Below are 23,555 nucleotides of genomic sequence, written 5' to 3' on the forward strand. Positions count from 1 at the left end.
TGAGTCAGACCTTCAGCTCTGAGCTGGGAGAGCGAGTACTGAGTTGAAACAAATGCCAGAGTGGTTGCTTTTCTCACAGGTCTAGGTTAATACAGTAATTCACTTGATACATCTCCACAAATACAGTTACATTACAGTTGTCTTCATAGTTCCCACTAGCTAGCTAGCAGGTAGGAGGGGCAGTGAACAAGTTAGTGGAGACGAAGACTTGTCACTCAGTAAAAAGAGTCTTTCTTTTCAAACGATTCGTTCATGACTCACACATCACTACTGGTTCTGTACTTTGCTTGTCCATCCAGGACAACTACATGTTTGGTAAACTAAATGTTATACTTACAAAAAAATAATTTGCAAGCATAGTCACATTTTCAAACAATTTCCATGCATTTATCCCTTTTCTTCAATTTAACATTTTCCTGTTAATATTAATGTAATTATTCATTGTTCTTGTTGAATGAAGAATTTCCAAAAGATCCAAATGGGTCAAAACTGTTCCCATTGCACTTAATTACAAGCTATATGACCATGCTACAGTATCACATAGCATTTCTGTATTTATTTTAGGAAACTAGCTATTAATATAACTGTAAAGCTGACACATGACACCTACTATATGTATATAAAGTAGCATGTCATTTTTTTTTTACCATTTTTTTTTTTTTTTTTACCAAACATCATTATTTTGTGTGGGTACACTGAGAGCTACTAAACATTAGTCAATCTCCCTGTATGTGTAAAGATACCTGGCCAGTAAAGATGATTCTGATTCTGTATGGGTTGTGGCAAACTGCAGTGTCCATATACAGTCAATTGAAATGTCAAGATCATTATTACAAAGTATAATCGCTGGCCAAACAATACCAAATCAAATACACAGTGTGCAGCCAACACTGCAACATTTTTCCTGTCGTATTCAAGCCTCCAGTCTATGCAAAATCCAAACCCTTCCCTTTACCACACCCATGTATGGGTGTCTTTTACTGTTGGTCACTGATTCTCTCTAGCAAGCCTCAGGAATCATTTTTCTTGCTTACAGCTTTGGGTTCACATTCATGATTTATACATTTACAGAACGTATGATATGTTTTTTACTTTTACACTAAGCTGGACTTGATTTGACGCTGTATTATCTGATACAATAGCAAAACACACTGTTTTTTCTAGTCAGGGCCCAGGAGTTTTCATTCTTCAACAGAACCAGCTCTATTGTAATACTGACTCTATTCCCTGTAGTGTAAGTAGATTAACTGGCAGCAAGGCAGCATCACATGTTTTGTTTTGTTTTTTCTAGCCTTTCATATTTAACTGATGTTTGAAATGTTGAGACTAACAAACTTTTAAGTATTACTATATTACATCATAGCCATATCCTATTACAAGGAGAAAGTGAGCTGCATATTCAGAACTTTCACTGGTGTCTTCATTAGCCACAGTAGGCTGTGTAGTGTTCACATGCTACTGGACAAATCAAAATAAAAAGCTGAGAACACTTAAATCACCAACAAAGTCAAGTTGGTGGGCGGCTGGTATTCCTGGTGAAACCTCGTGACAGCGTGCTGATATGTTAAAAGTGTTGTGTAGTTTACCTTTATTTCTACTCTATTTAACTCTATTTAACCTTTAGCTCAACTCAACTGTTATTGTTGTACTGTTATTCGGTTTCTTGTTGGTTTTTTTTTTAACCCAGTCGTTTTTCTTCTTAGCTGTTCATAGAAACAGGACAACACTCAAAACCATGTTTACATAAAGTGCAGAGACTCTGCCAGTACTGTAACCTCATGGAGAAAAAGATGAGAGCACACTTTTTATTTACATGACATGCCCAAGGTACAACAAGAATTAGACACAATTTCCATCACCACCCACTCTGAGTGTGTGTGTCTTGGCGAAATGACAGGCAGCTGGACAAGTAACTTTTCACATGTGAAAAGGAGTCTCTGTCAGCCACCACAGACTGCAGCAACAGATTATGTTAAAAACCCATTAATGGCTCTGACAGAAGTTTCAATTCTAGTTCATTTTTAAAAAAACTTTATTTATGTATACTCATAACTACAACAGAAGCCAAGACGAAGGGGTGGTCTTTACATAACACATTAACAGAAATGAATGTTATTTAAAGAGAAGATTATGTTAATCTAGCTACTTTTTGTTTTCAATAATGATTAAGTTAAATAAATGTGTGGATATGGTATTTCGCCAGTCTAAATTTTAAATTAATTAATTATATTTCTCTCTGTTTGTTTCTCTGAGGGCTGTAGGCTAGACCCAAAACAAAAACCTAACGTAAGCGCAGTCTTCCTCACAAGGAGTACGTGCAGGTGTATTGAATACTTGAATGTGATTGGTTCCTGAGGAGTATTTGTCATTAACCGACTGCCAATCAATCCTGCCGCCGTGTCCTGACGTCAGCTTTACGTTAAGCCCCAGTTTAACTCAATTCAAATTTCAGGCAGATTTATTTCCAGTATGAACACAAGTACACCTGCATGGAGCAGCCGTAGCAGACTTTGACTGTCACCTGCCGCCGTCAGGTTACCTGCTCTCGTGTCGTTCCTCTTGGAGCTGTTTCCTGCTTTCTGGCCCGAAGAAGACCGATAAAAAAAACAGCCACCATGTCAGGTTTAACGCTACAGGTAAATTTAATGTCACTGCTTGTCTCATTCGTCTAATGCAGTTTCGTTGTTTCGGGGACATAAGAAGAACTCTTTCCCTGACGTTTAGGTTATTTAAATAAGCTCTTTGGTGGACAGTCACACTGGATTTTCCTGTTTGTCTTGTTTGGTTTTCTTCAGAGTTCCTCTGTCATTGTGGCAGTCAGTCACATATAACGTCCAGCCCTTTGTTTACTGGTTAGTTTCTTAAAGAAAACATGTTCATAATAGTTATGTTACCTACCGGACATAACTTTAAAAGTTCTTCCAGAATCGTTTAACGCTAGTGAGTTTGTTATTTGAGCTAACATCCAGTCCCAAAAGGCGTTTATTTCAATAGCTACCTCACATTTGGAATCTTTTTTGTGTTGTGTTGTTGAAAGAAGATGGATTGCTTTAGAAACGTTTTAACCCATAGGTTGATATGTTATGAAAATAAGTCCTTTTTTATTATTAAAAGAATACAGCCTGTAGTCTAATTCAAACAAATCATTTTAGAGCTAAGGCGGCATCCATTGGTCACTTGATATAAATACATTCTGGTTTCACTGTCTTTAATGGAATCCAGACTTTACAGCACTTCCTAGAACCAAAACAGGTCTGCTTGTTTTGATTGGTGGGATGTGTCCTTTTGTTAATACAGTAGCTAGATAACACTCATAGAAATGAATAAATACCAGTGATACCAAACACAAAGGACAGCTCACCTGCTGCCTACCTGCTGTCATTTAGCTAACGCCTAAGCCACTAACATAGTAGCAAAGTAATGATCTAGTAGTTAGTGTAGGTTGATAATTGTTTAGGTATTTGGCTTTGTATCCAGTGGTGGAGTAGATGTACAGTAAAGGCTTAAAAGCTGACCTAAACTAATATGAAACAAATTCAGTAATTTTGTCATAAAATGTTCCTACAAAGCTTTTTTTCATGTAACCGAATTCAGTTTAGTTTTTTGATTAATCGAAAAACTTTTTATTCACTTAAGTGTCAGACAATAGAAAAACATGCCCAACATCATTTTATAAAGTCTAAAGTGATGTCAACACATTTCTTGTTTTGTCTGATCAACAGTCCAAATGTTTGGAAGATATTAACCAAAAAAGCCAAAAAAAATGCTTTTAGGATCTACTATCAATTTCATTTCGAGGAAGATGTGAAGAGTTTACTTATAATGTGAATTTACTTACAATAAGTCATAATTTACTTGGAGCTATCTATCTATTTCATTTTTCAGATTCAGTCAAAAGCTAATCTGTAAATACCTTTTACATGCAGATTACGTACAATTTAACTTCAGTCTGTTCTTCAATGAATATTTTGACAAGGACAAATATCTTAAAAACTTATTAGGGCTTATCATAATAGGCTAATAAGTTCAGTTTGCTAGCCTGTGTAGGTTTCTTTGGAGTGTGCTGGTCTTCTATAATCCAAAGACATGCAAGATAGGTGAACTGGAAACTAGAAATTGTCATTCAGTAGGTGTGAATGTGTCTGTGTGTTAGCCCTGTGGTCGACAGGCAACACGTTGAGAGTGTAGGATGCCTCTTACCAATGCATGCTGGGATAGACACCAGCTCCACATTACCTGATCAAGACAAGGGGTTTAAAAAATGGATACAAGAATGTGCTGCTTCTCGCACTCACAAATGTCACCTGGGTTGAGGAAGGGTGCAGCCACTGTCAAGAGTCAGTGTAATTATATGAAGGCGTTAGTGCAGTACAACAGGTAAGGCTGTCACTCAAACCAAACTCTCACTTTAGCAAAGTTTACTGAAATTTGAACTGTGCGACTAGCTGCTCAGTGTAGATATAGTTTTGGTTTTGTCCTTCTCTGAAATCTCTGCTTCCAGCCCGATTTAATGCACCGAAAACCAAAGAAATCACACTGTCAGTGTGTCACTCCAGGACGGTGGTTTGACAGTGATGTAAGACACAAAATGAACTAAAAGAATTTATCTTGTAGAGCTGAAACAATGAGTTGATTAGTCAATCAAAAACAACTTCCATAAATGACAGATATTCTGTGGTACGAGCTTCTAAAATGTGAAGGTTTGCTGCTTTTGTGTGTTTTTACATCATTTTGAATGAAAGATTTTTGGGTTTTGGACTGTTGGTTGTAGAACTGCAACTAAAGATTGTTTTCATAACCGGTTTATCTGTTGTTTATTTTCTAGATTGATTGATTAATTGTTTGCTCTATAGAACACCAGAAAACAGTGAAAAATGCCCATCAAAGTTTCCCAGAACTCACTGTGACGTCTTCAAATGTTTTTTTTTGTTTGTTTTTTTGTCTAACCAACAGTTCTAACCCCCAAAATATCTAATTTATTATCATAAGACAAGGAAAAGCTGCACATGTTCACATTTGAGAAGCTGGAACCATCAAGTTTGGCATATTTGCTTGAGAAATGACATTAACAATTAATTGATTATGAGGGTAGTTGCAAACTTATTTAATCAATACATCGACTAATTGTTGCAGCTCTAGTTAATTGAACAAAACAAGACATTTGAAAACCACACATTGAACACCCAGAACATAAGCATTTTTAATTGGAAACCAAACAATTTCTCAAAAAAAAACAACAACCCAACAGATGAATGCATAATGAAAATAATCATTAGTTGCAGCCCTACTCTTGACACAGCCGCTGGTTTCCTGACACTGAGAGGATGCTTATTTATGAATGAAGTGACTGCTGTAATAGTTCCACTGGGATTAATGAGGTATTCTATCCAGAAAGCTCAGCTGATCTGTAGCCACAAGAGGGAAGCATTGTGTCATTTATTGTTGTTGATGCATTGTTGGTATGACTGTCACAGGTTGGTTGAACTTAACAGTCAGGTGTCCATATGAACAGTGAAAGAGGTTTTCCTCACTGTAATCATTCCTCCTGTTCATACTGACTGTTCCTTCAAATGTGCTTTCAGTGTAAGTGATGGAGGCCAAAATCCACAGTGTGTCCACACAGTCATTTAAAAGTTGATGTGAAGCTTATATGAGGCTTCAGTAGTCTGAGTTAGTCATATCAAGTGGATATCTGACACATTTACAGTCTTTTTAGCATCAAATTAAAAATAACAAGGTCAGTGATTGAAGCTGTTGTTGTGTTGTTTCCTTCAGAACGGCTGCCTGCAGGGACTGGATGAAGGGGATATTCTTGACCCACAGTTTCAGCAGCGATTGGAAGATGCCCGTACTCTGCTCAGGCAGGAGATCCAGCGAGAGCTGAAGATCAAGGAGGCTGCTGAGAGGCTGCGACGGGCAGTCACCAATCGCAAGAGTGCGGCCGACGTGGAAGGCCAACTCAAGGCCTCGAACCGCAAGCTGGAGAAGTTGCACTGGGAACTACAGGAGCTCAACGCCAGGTCTATGGCCACAGAGAAGGACAACACCACAGGTAGCTGAAATACAATGCTTGTGTTGTTGTCTGATAAAAGTGTCCTGAATTTATTGCCTGGGGAAAAGCAGGTGTAAAATCTGTGGCACTGGTTTGTTGGACACATATAGATGGAAAGACAGGCAGCAAGACAATGTCCTCCAATGTCAGAAAATACTTTCTCTCTAGACATGCACAACATATGTCAAAACATCTTGGCATCACATGTTGTTTAGTTGCTCTTCATGAGACCAGATGAAATGTGTCTGTGACTCATTTACATCTGTAGTCTTTATTAATGTTCCACTGAAGATGAAAAAACGCAGTGGATCAAAGTGTTTTCCGCCCCTAACAGTGATTTGGGACAGGCTTAGTAAATATCACTGATAGTCTTGGAGAACCTACTGTAGATCCTCATTTATTAATAAATACATTCACAAAGTTATATAACAGTATTTATCATATGCCTGCTGTAAAATGCTTGAAACCAGGGTTTTTCTATTGTTTTTTTCTGCTATTTGAGTGTTTTGTAGTGTCTTATAAACTACTCTAGCACTGATGAGCCACTTCTGTCTCTAATTATGCATCTAGGCTGGATTATAAGTAGCAGCCTTGGTAAATTGTAATCCATCTACCTTGCACTTGTAAATTTATATCTAGGTCCATATTTACTGCCTCTTCATTTTCCAAGTGGCATCAACAGTAGTGTGAATCAGCAACAAGTAGTAGACTGGTTTCTTACCAGGCAATTATTTCTAACATCCCTATTTATTTGAACTCTCTAACTCTGGCAAAGATGTGTCTTTTGTGGTAAACCAGATGTTTATTCTCTCCCCTAAGAATAGCATGCAGGTACACAATAGTGAGGCAGTGTTCACATTGAGAAGCAAGCAACAACAACCAACAGTTTCAACATTCTCTTCCCCACCTCGGCTTGTTTTTGATCCTAGATGGACACAAGTGTACCTAAAGCTTATACCATAGGTTTAGTTAGTTTAAAGGACAGGTCCACAAAAGTTAATCTGAAGCTAAACTGAAGCATTATGAGTTAAATCAAGTAGATATGTTTCAATGTTACAGTCTTTTTAGTGCCAAAGTTCCTCTTTTTGTTACTATACTTCCGCCTGCAGCTCAACAGGGAAACACTGACCAAGGAAACACAAAGAGGGAATTTGATGCTAAAAAGACTGTAAATGTGTCAGATATCCACTTGATATGACTAACTCAGACTGCTGAAGCCTCATATAAGCTTCACATCAACTTTTAAATGACTGTGGAGACACACTGTTTATTTTGGCCTCCATCACTTACACTGAAAGCACATTTGAAGGGGATCTTTTAATAGTCCGTATGGACAGGAGGAATAATTACAGAGAGGAAAACCTCTTTCACTGTTCATATGGACACCTGACTGTTGTTTTGACACACTTGAAGAATTGTGAACCTGTCCTTTTAAAACCACTATGTGTTGAATTTGAACATTTTTGGACGTTAGCGTACCCCAGTGATAGTTTCAAAAAAAGACACCATGGCAGAGAGCAATGCACACCCCGGGATTGAGTTGGGATACAAAAAATGTACACCATCAATGCTACACAGTGTCTTCAACCAGTTATTCAACTTTCACCAATCAATCACCACTAAAGAAAGAGAATTATTTCCCAAGATATCCAAATCCTTACTCATATTATTATTTTTACGCAGGCTGCTCGGAAGAAGAAGACAACCTGTCACCAGAATCGTGTCAGTGGGAAGAGATCACATCACCACTGGCAGGGCGAGTCAGAACCCTGAAGAAACAGCTCACCATGGAAACCAAAGTCAAACAGGGTGCTGAGAACATCATCCAGACCTACAACAACAGTTCAGTCAAGGTAAACACACACATACATCAGTGACTTGACGGTGACTCACGTGGTGAATTGCTAGCAGCAGCAGACAGCATCTCTGATGTGTAAGGAGGGACAGGAATGGACTGCAGAGAGTGTACTTGGGGACACAGCAGCTCCTCAGGGGGGAGGATGGTACTAGCATGAGATCAGGCCTTTGTCTGCTTACTTTACATCCTGAACTCCATTGCTTTTCATTTTATCTTTTCATCTTTTAATTTCTTTATAATTTTGTCTCTATCCTTTTGTGTTGTGTAAATGTATTATGCTACATTCTTATTTAAGTTTATGTGAAGCATAATTAAGTGTAAAATGTGGTAATTGTGTGTATTGATGTAAAGACTGCTGCCTGAGGAAGCACACTGAGCTTGAAACACAACACCTAACACATCTGTATTCTCAGTATCTTATGTTTATATTTCTTTGTTGCTTCTCTCTTGGTCTGTTGGAAGTCCTGTATTTTACATAGATAATTGTATGTATTAATAAGTCATTCAAAGTATAGAAAACAGAATTTACAGCCATGCTAGTAGCTCTGTGAGGCTACATGTTCACACTGATAATGCTAGCATGTTCACCATGGTAAACAGGTATTTGGTCAAAAACCCAAGTACTGGACACAATCTCATTTATAGCACCAGATGAAAAGTAAGGAGATCAAAGTTACAATTCCTCATGTGAACCAAATTTCACAGCAATCCCTCCGATAGTTGGAGATATTTCAATAAAGAAGTCAAACGCTGACCTCATGGTGGCACTAGAGGAAAAGTCAGAGAATAACCAAAATCATTAGACTTCATCATGTAGGAACCCTTAATGTTTAAACCAAATTTTGTGCCAATCTATTTAGGAAATGTTGAGCTATATTACAGCATAAGTGAAAGTTTTGACTCGCTGGTGGTCTTAACTCGTCCATTTTATTTTACAGGACAGGAAGATGCTGTCTTCAGCCCAGCAGATGGTGCAGGACAGCCGCACTAAGATTGAGCTGCTCCGCATGCAGATTATCAAAGTCAGTCAAGCCAAAGACGGGGAACGAGATGGTATACATGGTAAATCGCCCTGGCCTTATAATCTCCATCAGTACACTCTATAAAACACACGTCTGCTGCATTGATTTTCTTTTGCATTGTGAGTCTGAAAATGTTATATGAGTGCAGAATACTCTTTTCTGTGATTACAATTCATGAAAGCTAATTGGACCACAAAATGACACATCTGACAGCATTTAAGAAAATCATGAAATGGATATAATGCAGGAACTGGAATATAAAACAGAATGAGTTCATTCATTGAGGTCAAGTACAATATAAATATGTAATAGCTGAGATGAGATCCAGAGGTCTAGCTCTGTCAGACCTCTTGGCTAACCTGCTGATGATGTTCCCTCAGGTCATCCTTTGGAGTTGATCAGTCCTCTGGAGCTGCGGGTGGCTGAACTCATGCACCACATGAAGATTGAATCAGCCGTAGCAGAAGGCGCCAAAAATGTGGTGAGACAGTTGAGTGGGCGTAAGATCCAGGACCGCCGCATACTTGCAGAGGTGGGTACCAGCTGGAAAGTCCTCAGTTACACCAGCTGTTAGTCTGTGACCTGAGATCAGGTCACCTCTGTGTCTGCATACAGGGAAACATCAGCTGCAGCTAACAAAATCATACAAGAGTCATGATTGTTTAGAGACTAAACGGTATAAATGTTTCTAGGGACTCTTTATCTGCCATGTTGATTTTAAGAATTATTGAAAGAAAAAAACAACAACCTGGCAGATGTATCTTAGAGTGAGATTAATGGGTTAGCTGGATATCTGTGGGCTTAACTAAGCCTTTCATGTGAACAGTGTTCATCAGATGAAGTTTGTCTTTGTTATATATCTTATTTTACTGTAAGTGCACTTGACAGATACAGTAGGTGAAATTTACAAGTAGTCTAGACTCTAGATTGTAGTCTAGACTTGTAAAAAAACTGCTATGTGTCTCTGAAGAACAAATCTGGTTGTTGGAGTGCTTCTTGCATGCAGCTTGGTGTCTTTTACTAGAAAAGTCTTACATTACTTTTATGTTTTTATGTGCATCACATATTCAGAATGGTTTGTTCAACATCAGGAAAATGTTGTGCTCTATACTACTGAACATACTGAAAATATCAAACACATATAATTCCCACAATGATTTACCCTTTACCCTTACTTTTGATTTTCCTATCCTATCCTTGTAAACATTTCACTTCTTTAAATATCACTTTTTGTTGCCACCATTACCTAATTTCCCCCACTGGTATCACTGTTTCATGTCATGCCACATTAAGCACTTCACTCTTGGTTCTGCTGATGTAGGTTGTCATTAAAAATGATATTCATGTGAACGTGCTCAGAGCTGTATAGGAAACTCAGTCAGTTGATAACCAGCTTCATGATACTGGTTATCCAGGATCACCAATGTTGGGCTCAGTGAAGCCAGCTGACCCAAAGAGAGCCTGACTCAGTTAAACTTACAGGCCACTAGTTAACTTTTATGTAACCAAGATGATCTCTACAGATCCAAATTTTTTGTCAACTGAGTCCTGCCAAAAGTTTATTTTTGCTAACATTAAATGAACTCCCCACCAGCTTATATACTCAGTGTATAATGTGTGGATGTAATAAATGCTAAAGGTCTGATTAGGATGTGAATGTGAATTTTTGTGGACGGTATATTCATATACAGGTTGACTCACTATCCTTTTAGTGATATGCATGTTGTGTTAATAGATATCTTCCACTCTGAGGAAATAATGTTGTGTGTCCTTCAGGCCCAGGCACGAATGCAAGAGTCGTCTCAGAAGGTGGATTTGTTACGTCTCTCTCTGGAAAGACGTTTGAGCGAGCTGCCTCAGGACCATCCCAAACACACTGCCATCAAAGAGGAACTACTGTTGAGAACCTCGCCTACCTACGGCACACCAAAGAAGCAACCTCCGTCTTCTTCCTCCTTCTTCAAACCAGCTAGTTTAACAGGTAGCCACCAACATATTTCAATATGCATTCATTTCATTCCCTTGCTGAATAACTTCTCATCTGACCTCATCTTTTTATGTGATTGCAATATTTTCCGTTAAATTTGAGTATTTTCTCAAGACTGAATCGGTTACTTCTCCTCAGGACGGTTAGAAGTATGTTTGATGGGCTGCCAAGACCTGTTGGAGTCTGTTCCGGGCCGTGGTCGTGTGACCAGTGTCTCAGCTACTCCTGGAAGCCTGTCAGATGGAAAGTCTCTGAAGGTGAGAGCGGGACTCTCAGGACGTAATGCCAACGGCAAGACAACCAAGGCTGATGACCTGTCCTGTAAGTGTCCAACTAATTGCCCTTCATTTTACTTCGCTTTGTGTAGATCATTTGTCTGCTTGTTAGTATGTTTGTGTTTTGTATGACTTCCTGTAGATGGATTTACAATGAATTTACAAGTCTACAGGTGTAGTTTCAGGATGGACGGTAGGGGAGGTGGGGGTGGTGGCACAATGGAACTTGGGGTTTTTCAACCTGACAAAACACACAAAAAATCTTATATTAACTTAGCAAATAACAGATTATAATGAAATTGGTCCACATGTCTAACAAAAAAATTAGAAATGAGGCTTAAAGCTTTGTGTTATTGACACTAACAATATATTGGAACACTTACAAATGTGTTTTCATAGAAGTTATGATTGTTGACAATTATGATACATTCATAAACACGTAACCTGTCCTTATATCTGCTTATAACTACATGATAGTGTGTTATAACGTAGATGTTTGTATACTGTGTATAAATGCTAAATACTGTCTATTTAACACTGTCTATTTAAAATATCCACACAGCCTGTTACAACCTCAACTAGTATGTTAGTATCTGCCTGTATTATTTTTGAACTTGAGTATTTTTGTGTCTCAGCTGAGATAAGCGCTGTGCTGAAGGTGGACAACATGATAGTGGGACGCACTCACTGGAGACAGCTGGGGAAAGAAGCCTGGGGCCAGAGCTTCAGCATTGAACTGGAACGGGTCAGTGGCTTTCACTTCAGCAAGCAACTCAAATTACAACACAACACTTACTCCACTAACCTGCTTTTGGGAAGACATGAAAACATCCTCATTATTGAGCTACTGTCTCTTGATGAAATGAGGGAAATAATAATAATAATAAAAATATTCCTCTCTCTAGGCACTAATGCCTCTACATGAGTTAGTATCTTAATTACTAACAAACAACATTTTATTCACTGTGTTAGATGTTATCACAGATAAACAGGGTCATGATGTTGCTTTGGAGAATTGAAGAATGAAAGGCTCATTTGAGTAATCTGTATGCATAAAATGTGACAAAAGCTGCCTTTTTGTCATCATTATTTGTCATGTGAATAATTAATAATTGTATAATTATGTCATGTGTTAGTACACTGATGTACTGCATTATTGCTTTTGGGTGGTGATGCCTCTGTGAATCACTACCAGCTGACAGACTCCTGTGTCTTGCTTTTAAAGAATTACTGAAGATGGTCATTGACTCATATGTGGCACATAATTAATATATTCTCTGCTTAAGCTTTAACCATAATTTATATTGTGCAGCAAAATGCTTAATTTTGCAAATCTGTTTGATTAATACTGACTATAAGCTATTTTCAAAAATATTAGCAGTATTATAACAGAAACAAGAACATTGAATTCATCCAGATGAGTGGGATGACTTTAATCTAACATTATAATGAAGCTACTACAAATAGTGCAAAACATCAGTATCAATATATTGCAATATCACTGGATGCTGAGAAAGCATTTTACAGGATTGAATGGATACATGAGTTAAAACCCAGAAGGCAGCAAAGCACTGTATAATGAACCAGTCTCAACAACTACTCTCAGCTGCTTTCAGCTCAACCGTTACACTAGACAAGGGTGTCTCTTGTCTGTGTCGCTGTTCATATCTGGCTCGGTGCTGTCGGCATACAATTATATGCTGCTCATAGACTAGAAACAGATGTTACAGGTGTTCCAGTAGCTTTGCTGAGTTCCATTAAGGACAATCCTTTTATCTGCAGAGGTGTTGATGATGAACATCCTTCCAAGGTTGAGTTTTTGTTTGTCTGGACCGTCCGCTTGTCCTCTTTTTGACTATTTGAATGAAGAGAAATATATTTAATATTGAATGTGATATATAAATCAGTATTAGTATTAATGTCATTTTTAGTGATGGTGGCTGTTTTTTTCCAGATTGAGTCTAGTTTTAATGTAGTAATCAAATTGAACTGAACACTCATTTGACAGTAGATTTCTTGTCTTGCTGGCTGAACTGTATCAGTGTAGTTTGCTGTTGTCTCTTGGTTCAACTAAAAACTGTTAATGCCTTTTTGGCCAGATTATTAATCCCAGAATCTCTGTCGCCTCTAATGGTGAACATCTGTTAGCAACTCAACAACAATAACAGAGCTGTGACTCCTCATCACTCTGTGAGTCAGAATGACTAAAGTATGTCTTTGATACTCTGTCAAACTTGTTCTCCCCACATGTAATCCCACTGCTAATCCTTTGACATTTGCTCTAATCTGGTTTTACCCGTACAAGCCCAGCAGCACTCAAGCTCTCTTTTGAAGTCACTGATTTTGCACAAACAGGTCAGTTTACATTAGATGCTAGGAGCACAGAGTTTGAAACACTTGGGCGTTTACTAGACACAGAGGTGGATTGCTAAATTTCTGACTCTCAAAATATTTCTCAGGCTGGTGTCATTTTTATTTTGTTTATTGTTATTTATATTATTTTATTTTTACTATTTTTCTCAAGTGTTCCAGTGAGTGAAATCCCATCATTTGTACATCAGACAAATTTGTCTGTTACCTCTTTTTAGTAATTTGAGAGATGAAGCCATTCTGCCACAGCAAATGTAGTAATCCAGTTTCAAAATAAAAATGTATTGAAATATAAAATGATGAACATGTATGAATATTTGTAATGTGTGTGTTGATCCAGTCCAGGGAGCTGGAAATTGCTGTGTACTGGAGAGACTGGCGAGCGTTAAGTGGGGTGAAGTTCCTGCGGCTGGAGGATTTCCTGGATAATCGGAGACACGGCATGTGTCTGCAGCTGGAGCCTCAGGGCATCCTCTTCATTGAGGTTCTCACTCTCATATCTAACCTGTCAACAGTTTAATTACTGCATGACACCTGCATCTCTTTCTAATCAAACTACACTTAAAATCATCACCAAGCAAATCCTAAATAATAAACAATACAATTTTACAGCTGGGCTTTTAACTGTGTGCTGAATCATAATGCACTCCTCTGTTTGTTTCCAGGTGACGTTTATCAATCCTGTCATTGAACGGCGCTCTAAGCTCCAGAGGCAGAGAAGAATTTTCCCTAAAGAAAAAGGTAGTGACAGCAGACATTTCTTCAGATGTTATCTTCTTGTTGATAGAAATTGTATTATCAGAATTTGCCAAGTTGTATCAGTCTCTAACTGTCAATTGGTTCATTAACAGAAGAGCTATTGCTGTGTAGACATACATCAGTTCATATTATGAAGATGATAAATGACACAGATTAAAGATGGAGGTTGTGTCTAATTTATATTTGACATTATGAAAAGGACATTAAATCACACACATCTACAAAAATGGCAAAGACACTACAAAACCCAAGACTTATTTCCATTGTGGTGCTTGATGTACAGAGAGAAACACCTGACTGTTGTTTTATGACAGACTTGAAAAATTGTGAACCTGTCCTTTAAGCTTTAGCGCAGTAGCGAGTGATTTGCGGACTACTTTTGCCCTGAGTTTCACCTCTCAGGCAACATACACACTGTCCTATTGTCTTGGTGGAAGACTACAGACAACACTCAGGGTTGAAAACATTATTTGAAACATTATGTTTTGGGTTTAATGATTCATTGTTGAAATTTGAAATAGTTTTTGATTTTTTTTTTGTCAAATATGTTTTTAGAAAGCATCATAAACTCATTTATCATATCAGTATCTGGTGTTTGTCAAGGAAATTATAGATGATTTCATAATGCAGTAATCTGATGACCAATTTAGTCATTCATTGTGCCGCAAACACACACACACACACACACACACACACACACACACACACACACACACACACACTTCTGAAAGCAGATCTACGCCCTTGGGTAGAAGTATTATGAACCACACTGACTTGTAGTTGTGTTTGGCTCTAACCAGAAAGCGTAGCCACCCAAGCTGTTTGTGCTCCTGAGTTCAAACCCTCACAACCCAGACTAACCTGTTCTGTTGTTGTCATTTGCCTTTAAGTGTTTTTCTCAGACACACCACAAACAGACTGAATTGTCAAAACAACTCAAAAAAAGAGAACTGACCAACTTCGTTTATCAATGAAGTATTTCTACCCAAAAACCTGTTGAGATCCAGTTGAAGTATGAATATATTTTGCTTTTCATTAAATGCAATCCTGAGATAGACAGGCTAACTGTAGCATTCCACAGCCACTAGACATTAGACACTAATGTGTCCGTGCAGTAAATCCCTTTAAAACAGTCTTTCTCATCTCACTACTAACACGCTCACAGGGAAGGACTTTCTGCGAGCTGCCCAGATGAACATGAACTTTGCCACTTGGGGCCGTCTGATGATGAGCATCCTGCCTCCCTGCAGCTCCCTGGAGCCTATGAGCCCTCCATTAGCAGGCCCTAACACTGGCCCCACATCATCCACCACCTCTCCAGCACGGTAAGACACTGTGACCCAGAAACATCTCTTTGTCACTTCTATGAAAGAACAGACATACAAAAGTCAGCTATTAACTTCTTTCCATAGCTTCCCAAAATGACTTGAGGCTATTTTTCTGCCCTCTTGTTGTCTGAGACTAGAGAGAATGTGACTGCAGTGAAGGGCTGATAGCAACATTATCACTGATCCTGCATCCACAGTTAAGAGAAGTGAGTCAGTGGTTGAATGATAAAAATGAGGTGATATTTATTTGTATTTTTCTCATTGTCAGCAAAACCAATGGAAAGACTCTACTGTCAAAGCCTGATATATCTTATTCCTCTGTGCTATAGAGCTCCATTGTTGTCCAAAACTATTAAAAACACATCCATGAGCACACACACACACACACACACACACACAGCGTCTCATAGTTATAAACACTCACTAGAGCACCAAACACGGATTCATCCACAGCTAAAAATAGTCCCCAACAAACACTGTTTCCTCCTGTTTCAGTAACGTTTGGTAAAACTACAGTGTAATAACTTGTCCTTTTTTTCAACTTAAATTTGTGAGATGTTTTTGAAGCTTTATATTTCCAGTAGGAATAAAAGGCTAAGAGATGAACTGATGCTCAGTTGGTTTTGGTCTTTTTATGGATTTGTAGACGATACAAAATTATAGAACAACACCAGTCTGACCCTTACAAGACAAGAGCATAACACCTTCCAATAAATACAAAAAACCAGACATGCAAAAAAAATCAGTATATATCTATAGAAAATGATAAAAGAAAGACCTGATAAACTGGTAACAAAGAAGAAACAAATAATTTTGAGCCTCTAGACCTTTATGAAAGCAACACAAAATCTAACAGTTATGCAGGAGAGCATGCCAAGGTTCTGGAGGTGCCAACGACAGATGAAAACATGAAAGGCCTTCAGTGTTTGTTTGTTTGTTTTTTGTGTTCCTTATGCACTAGTACTTTTTTTGGCTAGTTTCTTTATTGAAACAGTTATGCAAAAATTATATTTAACACTGTGTCAATATGTCAGTGGGTTTGAGACGGTAACTTTTTGACTGTTTGCTGTGGAGATGCTGCATAAGGGAACGAAGGAAATCCAGGACTAAAGCTAGCAATACTTAGCTTAGCAATACTAGACATGAGACCACATTAAAACCAGTAAGAATAATCAACATCAGTGTAAAAGCTGGTCTTCTTGGTTTTCAGAGAACCTGCTGTGGTGAGTCTGAATTTTACTGAGGAACAACCAGGCAGATCTCCACATCGCACCAGAAAGAACACTAAAGACTCTCCACTGGTAAGCACGTCAGCTTTACTGGTGAATATAGTTGTATGAGGATAAAACCAGTTAAACATTGTATAATTAACTTTGTATAATGTTAAAACCAAGTCTAGAGCAGTGGTTGTTTCTGTTGCTCTGCAAATCAAGGTTGACTTTTCAGTTTGTATTTTTTCTTTGTGTTTGAGTGATTCAGTTTCAGTTTTTCTTTTGTCTGTTTACATCATGGCAAAAACCAGTCTCCCAGTATGAAGAAGAGCCCAACGCCTGTACGACAACCCTCCATCCATCCACCTCCAAAGTAAGTCATACTGAGCAGGAATGTGAAAAATAAATAATCCTGAAAGAATCCTAAATTTACTTTAATATATTTTGTTTGTTGTAAACTGAAACTGCAACTGTCAAGTTTACAACTCAGCCTGACATTTAAATAAAGACTCCAGAGTAGTTCTCCAGACTATCAGTATGGAATATTCCCACTCTCATCAGCACCTGTCTGATAATATAACACAGAGTAGCTGACAGCAGTCTGGAAGTAAGAAAGGTTTGTTTCTTTCTTCTTTGCAGAGCTGGATGTCAGGAACTAAATAATGTACATTTAGTGGTAGTTTTTCATGTTATGAGTGCAGAGAACACAATTTAAACATGTAGGAAATGATTCATAACACATTTTTCATTCCTAAAATATTTGTGCATTTTTGTGTTTTCATTAAGGAGACATGAAGGGCTACAGCTGGAAGACTTCAACTGCATTTCAGTTCTAGGAAGAGGTCATTTTGGAAAGGTACACATGTTCTTCTGTCCGCTAGACCTTTGACGTCCCTCATTTCAGCTGAGCTCTCTACTGTACTCACTAATAAAGGCAAACACATGCCTAAAATGTAGAAATGAAGGTTAATATGGATCCAACATTTCTCCTATGTTTTCTAACTGAACCAAGGTGCTGCTAGCAGAGTATAAGAAGTCTGGAAAACTGTTCGCCATCAAAGCCCTGAAGAAAGGAGACATCGTGACACGTGATGAAGTTGACAGGTTGGAAACCTAATCCTAGTGGAAATGCTTCTCTCCAGTTCTCTGATATGTTTCTAATGGATATGATGATGTTTTGTAAAGCAAGTCTTAAGTTGATCTCTCATGTTCCAGACAGCCGTTTGTTTCAGTTCATGTCTCTGCAGTATGAAGAAGAGACTTGAACCTTTCAGGACACAGTTAATCCATCACTGTGAACTTTTTGCCTGTCGGTGTTTTTCCTGGACAAAGTTACATTAGCACTGAGTGGTAATGAGGTTAGAGTTAATATGAGAGGCGGTCAGTCAGAGTATTATAGGCTACAGTAGGTGATGTTACACTGTCAGCTGCAACATGAGATGATGGACTGGACAGAGAGCTACTGACAGACACAGAGCCAGCTGTTTACTACTACTACTGAAATGCTGCTGTGCTGAAATATCACAATTAAATCTAAAAAAAATTACTCTCAAACCATTATAATGATAATATTGTGAACAGAATATTAATTGAGCACCTCCAAACCTCCAAATTCATTCAGATTAGGACATTATGATTCTAAAGAATTTTAGAAAATGATGAGTCTGATGTGTTTTTGCCCTTTGAATAAAGGCAGGTGTGCACCAGTGAATCCAACACATTCTGTGAAGTCATCTGTACAGTATGTGCCACTAAAGCATTAACCACACTCCACCAGATTTTACACATGAAAATCACTTGTCATGATTAGTACTATTAAACCTATGAAATCAGTTGTATGATGTCTTCTGTGGCTCTGGAGGAGTTTTGTCAGAGTCAACAAAAATAACTCCTGATGATGTCATGAGGGTCATCTCAACTTGGGGGAAATTTGTACTTTCTACTTGACTACATCTATTTGACAGCTTGACACAATGGATAATATAACAAGCTTTTAAAATACAACACATTGTTAAAGATGAAACCAGTGGTTTCCAACCTTTTTGGCTTTTGACGTCTTACAAAAAGCAGTGTGTAGTCAGGGTCACATTTCACATGTCTATGAGTTGTTAACAGCTCCACCAAATAGTGATTTTTCCCTCTAAACTTCTCACATGCTTTCATTTCAATAAATGTTCAAATGATCCAATATTTCACCAAAATCAAAGATTAGAGAACAAGTCCAAAAACTGAAAACAGATTTATGTATGTTCCCAAGTTCATAACATATAACTTAACTGCTACAAATAGCCTATTATGCTGAATAAAAAGTTAATAATACAGCACATGCAGGATAAGTTAAGTTAAATATGACAAATGTGTGTGTGTGTGTGTGTGTGTTTATGTTCAGCCTCACATGTGAAAAGAGGATCTTTGAAGTCATCAACGCGTCACATCATCCTTTCCTGGTGAACCTGCACGGCTGCTTCCAGACTGCAGACCACGTGTGCTTTGTGATGGCCTACTCCCCCGGAGGAGACCTGATGAAGCACATTCACACCAGCATCTTCACTGAGAAACAGACCCGGTGAGCAGACAGCACTGGAATGTCATGTACAGAAATCCAGGATGTTGTTGTTGTCACGTCTGCATCATCTTCACTTCTGCTTTGTTTTAAGGTTTTATTCATCGTGCGTGCTGCTGGGTCTGGAGTTTCTCCACCAAAACAAAATAGTTTACAGGTGAGTTTTCTCAAGCTGTTTTCACCACGGTCGTACCTGAGAGCTTGTAGCATCATTGATCTCTTTTTACCCGTCTGTGTGTGTCTCAGGGATCTGAAGCTGGATAACCTGCTAATGGATGCAGACGGCTTTGTCAGGATAGCAGACTTTGGTTTGTGTAAAGAAGGTAAAAGACGAAAGAATTAAATTGTTAAACTTCAATCTGCTAACTACATGTACTACTAATGAAAATAGTATTTTTCCAATTCATTATGTGATGTAACTTCTTATCTTCAGTACGTTTTTTTGCTAAATCTCAATATACTCACTATGATATGCAAGTGAAGCTGTACTGTGTGTAGGTATGGGCCACGGGGATCGCACTTCAACGTTCTGTGGAACACCAGAGTTTCTGGCTCCAGAGGTGCTTACAGACAACAACTACACCCGCAGTGTGGACTGGTGGGGACTGGGGGTCCTCATCTATGAGATGCTGGTGGGGGAGGTCAGTGTAAGCAAGCAGCATGATTTGACAAAAGATTTCTGTCAGTGTGGAAACGGATCCAGATGTTTAGTGAGTAAGGTCCCTCAGACTAACTGGCAGTTATTGTTTTTGGTTAAACAATAAGTCATAAAACATTTTAGCGCTAAACACATCTCTGAAGACAGAGACAGAGGAGTTACAGGTTGTCCAGTGAATCCTGAGTGACTGACACCTGCTCACAGTCAGGTAGCTGCTGCAAGTAATGAAGAAAAATACCAAAATATTGATGTTTTAAAAGCAGATTTTCATGTCAGGTAATAAGTTTCCATGCAGCTCATCAACAAGTCCAAACAAATCAATAACACAAGTGTTGACTGCACAAGTCTGCACTACTGTGACTCTGGAAAAAGGCAGTTTGCAGAGCTTTCTGTCAGTTATTCCTCAAACTAAACACGCCCTCCTCAACAGCAGATGTTTGACAGTTCATTAGATAATCACTCACTGCAGTGAATACAAAAATAAACTAGATTTCATGGCCATTACCACATTAGCCAGTAAAATTAGCATTATATGTAGAATTATCTCACCATTTCCAGTCAAACATTCAGCTGTAATAATATATCCTACTATCAACATGCAGATGATGTTAGATAGATAGACTCATGTATGAAATCTGTGATAAAGCCAAACCACTGATACAACCCTTCACTGTGGACGTAATGAGCTTCGTGAAAAGGACTTCAGAGGACACTTTTAGTGTCTTTTAGAGGACTCCTGGTGGTAAGATAAGATACTTGTGAATCTGGAGATCAGAGCTTATATTCATGAAGGATATTTCATCAGTAAATATTTTATAAACTGTGTCACAGATGTCATACATGATACAAAAAACTAACAGCTTGTATCTGGCATCAAACACATCTGCATGTTGATTCTGTGATATTTGTTCCAGTTGACTGAGCAAATCTTCATCCTTTGATGTTCTACATAAAGCACTTTTTTTTTAAATCAGATAATCAAGCTGTGGCCACAACATCAGCTTTCTATCTTGTGGTACAAGGTTGAGTGTAAAGGTCACATGTCAGTGTGGTGAATAATTTGAACATATTCATCAGTGCTGTAAACTGCAGTCCTACAGTGTCCAACAAGTGTTAGTTTATTATTTAGATATTTTGTTGAGCTGATTGGATCCTTGGCCCTCCATCAAAATATGTTTTCAAAAGTTCAAAAGACTGACTGAGTGGATAGTGACTTCCTCTAGCTTCTCTCAGATGTGGGAGCTGATTTTAGTGCTGAAATGTTTTGGGAATAAATCCAATTAGAGCAAAAACAGGATTCCTAAAGTTAGGACTGACATGCTCCTTATTTTCTCCTAACGCAGCCAGTTAGGAGTTACTTTTAGCCTTAGGATGTTTTAGTGGAACACTAAATACAAAATGTATTTTGGTCATGTTGTTTTATAACTGGAGGTTTGCAGGAAATCCCACAGTGGAGAGAGTAAACAGCCTCCAGTATGAAAGAATGGAACCACACATCTGATTCACTGCCAGCAGCATCGATCCATTAATGCAAAACCTGAAGAAGGATTTGATAGCATCACTGTGTTGCCTAACTGTAAACCTGCTCCTGCTCAGGATTAGGGTTAGACCCTAATGTTGAATGCTGTGTTTTGCTGGGATGGAAGTTAATTCTGAGAATATATTCTGTGGTTTGTGTTGTTTGTTGTTCTCCAGTCAAATCAGACAAGAGTTCTTAAGCTTGAATCATTTATTGCTCTATGAACGGGGCCAAGAAAGTCTGACACTGTAATATAACCACAGAGGGAACAGAATAGTTTGAAGTATGTGCTGCCTCTGTTCTTTTTTTCAGTCGCCCTTCCCCGGCGATGATGAAGAAGAAGTGTTTGACAGCATTGTCAACGATGACGTGCGCTATCCTCGCTTCCTCTCACCTGAGTCCGTGTCCCTCATGCAAAAGGTCGGCGTCTTGTCAAATGGATTTGAATTCTCCATATGCGGTTTATTTCATGATCTTTTCAGATGACTGACTCAGTCTGGAGTGTTAAAACGTGTGTGTCCTGTTGTTTTGACTCCTCTACTCTGCTCTTGCTGTGTTTCAGCTGCTGCAGAAAAATCCTGAGATGAGACTCGGAGGAGGACAGGAAGACGCCTCACAGATCAAAAAACACAAATTCTTCCAGGTCATTATCCAGCCAGACGCTGCTCACCTCCCTGCACTGTCACCTCTTTCCTCCAAAAGTGTCTGACTGGCTTTTGAGTCTTTATCAAGGCAAAAATATGTCAAATATTTTGTCTCCTGGATATCTCTCACTTGCAGAGCTCTGGTTGCCCTGCAGAGATGAAGTGGTAGAGTTCTGCTTTGGCCATTATATTTTGCCACATTGTTGTATTTCAGATATTAGTGCTGAGTGAAGTTCAAGTGGAAGTTATAGCTGTAAACCATAGTTTGACCAGGTCTGCTATGATATGTTGACAGATAATACACATCTACATACAGATTTCATATCATAATGGCAGGTGTTTTTCAGTTTAATCATCTTTTTTGTGTGTGTGTGTGACCTCCCAGTGATTTCTTGTGTTCATGAAGCTGTGGTCTGTTAACAGGGAGTGGACTGGGACGCTCTCCTGGCCAAGAAGGTGAAGCCGCCCTTCCTGCCGGTCATCAGAGCGCAGCAGGACGTCAGTAACTTCGACGAGGAGTTCACTCGCCTCAAGCCGGTCCTCACCCTCCCGCGAACACCCTGCGTCCTCACCGCCGAGCAACAAGAAGTCTTTGCTGACTTTGACTTCTCTTTCATCAGTTGACCAGAAGGGATTCACCCTCCGTGCTGCCGCATCACCGTCAAAAGTTGTACCTGCTTTTATTTGCCAAAAAGCTCCTCTGATTCAACAGAAGCTGAGAAACTGGTCCTGCCTTTTTTCACGTCCAACGCAGTTCCACATTTCCAGGTTCACATCATCTCTGTCTGCGGCTGGTTTACTGCAGTCCTTCAGATACACTGTACAAACTCAGCCTGACACTTCATGCTGAGATGTTGGATCAAAAGGATATTTACTGTTTCCACTCTGAATGAACTGTCTCAAGAGCAATAATGGGTTTTTTGCTTTTTTTTAACAAACAGGCATTGTGCCAGTGATGCTCAGAACATCATCACTGCTTTCACAATCTGAAGTACTACACTGTAAATATTTATGATCTCAATGAAGGAGGCTGAAGCACTGAATGTACCGTCTGCTACTCAGTGTAACCGTTACAACTGTTGTTAACCTCTTATGTTGTTGGGATGTAATATACTGAAAATAGCCATATTTGTTAATTTAAGTTCTTTCATAGATATTGTTTTGTAGTATCAGTTGTATTTGGAGTTTTTAATCACTATCATGAAGATTATGCTTATACAGAATAAACCAGCTTATATGTAAAGTGTAAACGACATGAAGGAAAATATGAATGAATAAATTTATATCTGCTGGACTTTAAATGACCAGG

At 38.6% G+C, this 23,555-nt stretch overlaps 1 protein-coding gene across 1 annotated transcript; it reads left to right on the forward strand.

Annotated features, from left to right (window-relative positions):
- The first annotated feature begins 2,407 nt into the window (after nucleotides 1-2,407).
- Nucleotides 2,408-23,551, forward strand: pkn3 (protein kinase N3). Its single transcript, XM_042395059.1, has 22 exons — nucleotides 2,408-2,636; nucleotides 5,776-6,052; nucleotides 7,736-7,905; nucleotides 8,849-8,972; nucleotides 9,313-9,464; nucleotides 10,709-10,913; nucleotides 11,058-11,240; nucleotides 11,830-11,939; nucleotides 13,905-14,048; nucleotides 14,230-14,305; nucleotides 15,489-15,648; nucleotides 16,862-16,952; nucleotides 17,174-17,235; nucleotides 17,649-17,718; nucleotides 17,875-17,966; nucleotides 19,252-19,428; nucleotides 19,520-19,582; nucleotides 19,672-19,748; nucleotides 19,924-20,066; nucleotides 21,915-22,022; nucleotides 22,165-22,245; nucleotides 22,670-23,551. Exons 1-22 carry the CDS (start codon nucleotides 2,616-2,618, stop codon nucleotides 22,868-22,870), a joined length of 2,787 nt encoding a protein of 928 aa, XP_042250993.1. The 5' UTR covers nucleotides 2,408-2,615; the 3' UTR covers nucleotides 22,871-23,551.
- The last annotated feature ends 4 nt before the right edge of the window (nucleotides 23,552-23,555 follow it).

This window comes from Thunnus maccoyii, chromosome 19 (genome assembly GCF_910596095.1).
Source record: "Thunnus maccoyii chromosome 19, fThuMac1.1, whole genome shotgun sequence".
Taxonomy (NCBI): domain Eukaryota; kingdom Metazoa; phylum Chordata; class Actinopteri; order Scombriformes; family Scombridae; genus Thunnus; species Thunnus maccoyii.

Coding starts and splice junctions, on each gene's coding strand:
- pkn3 (XM_042395059.1), top strand. CDS start 2,616: ATGTCAGGTTTAACGCTACAG. Junction 10,914..11,057: donor CAAACCAGCTAGTTTAACAG/GTAGCCACCAAC, acceptor ACTTCTCCTCAG/GACGGTTAGAAGTATGTTTG. Junction 19,749..19,923: donor CTTTGGTTTGTGTAAAGAAG/GTAAAAGACGAA, acceptor TACTGTGTGTAG/GTATGGGCCACGGGGATCGC.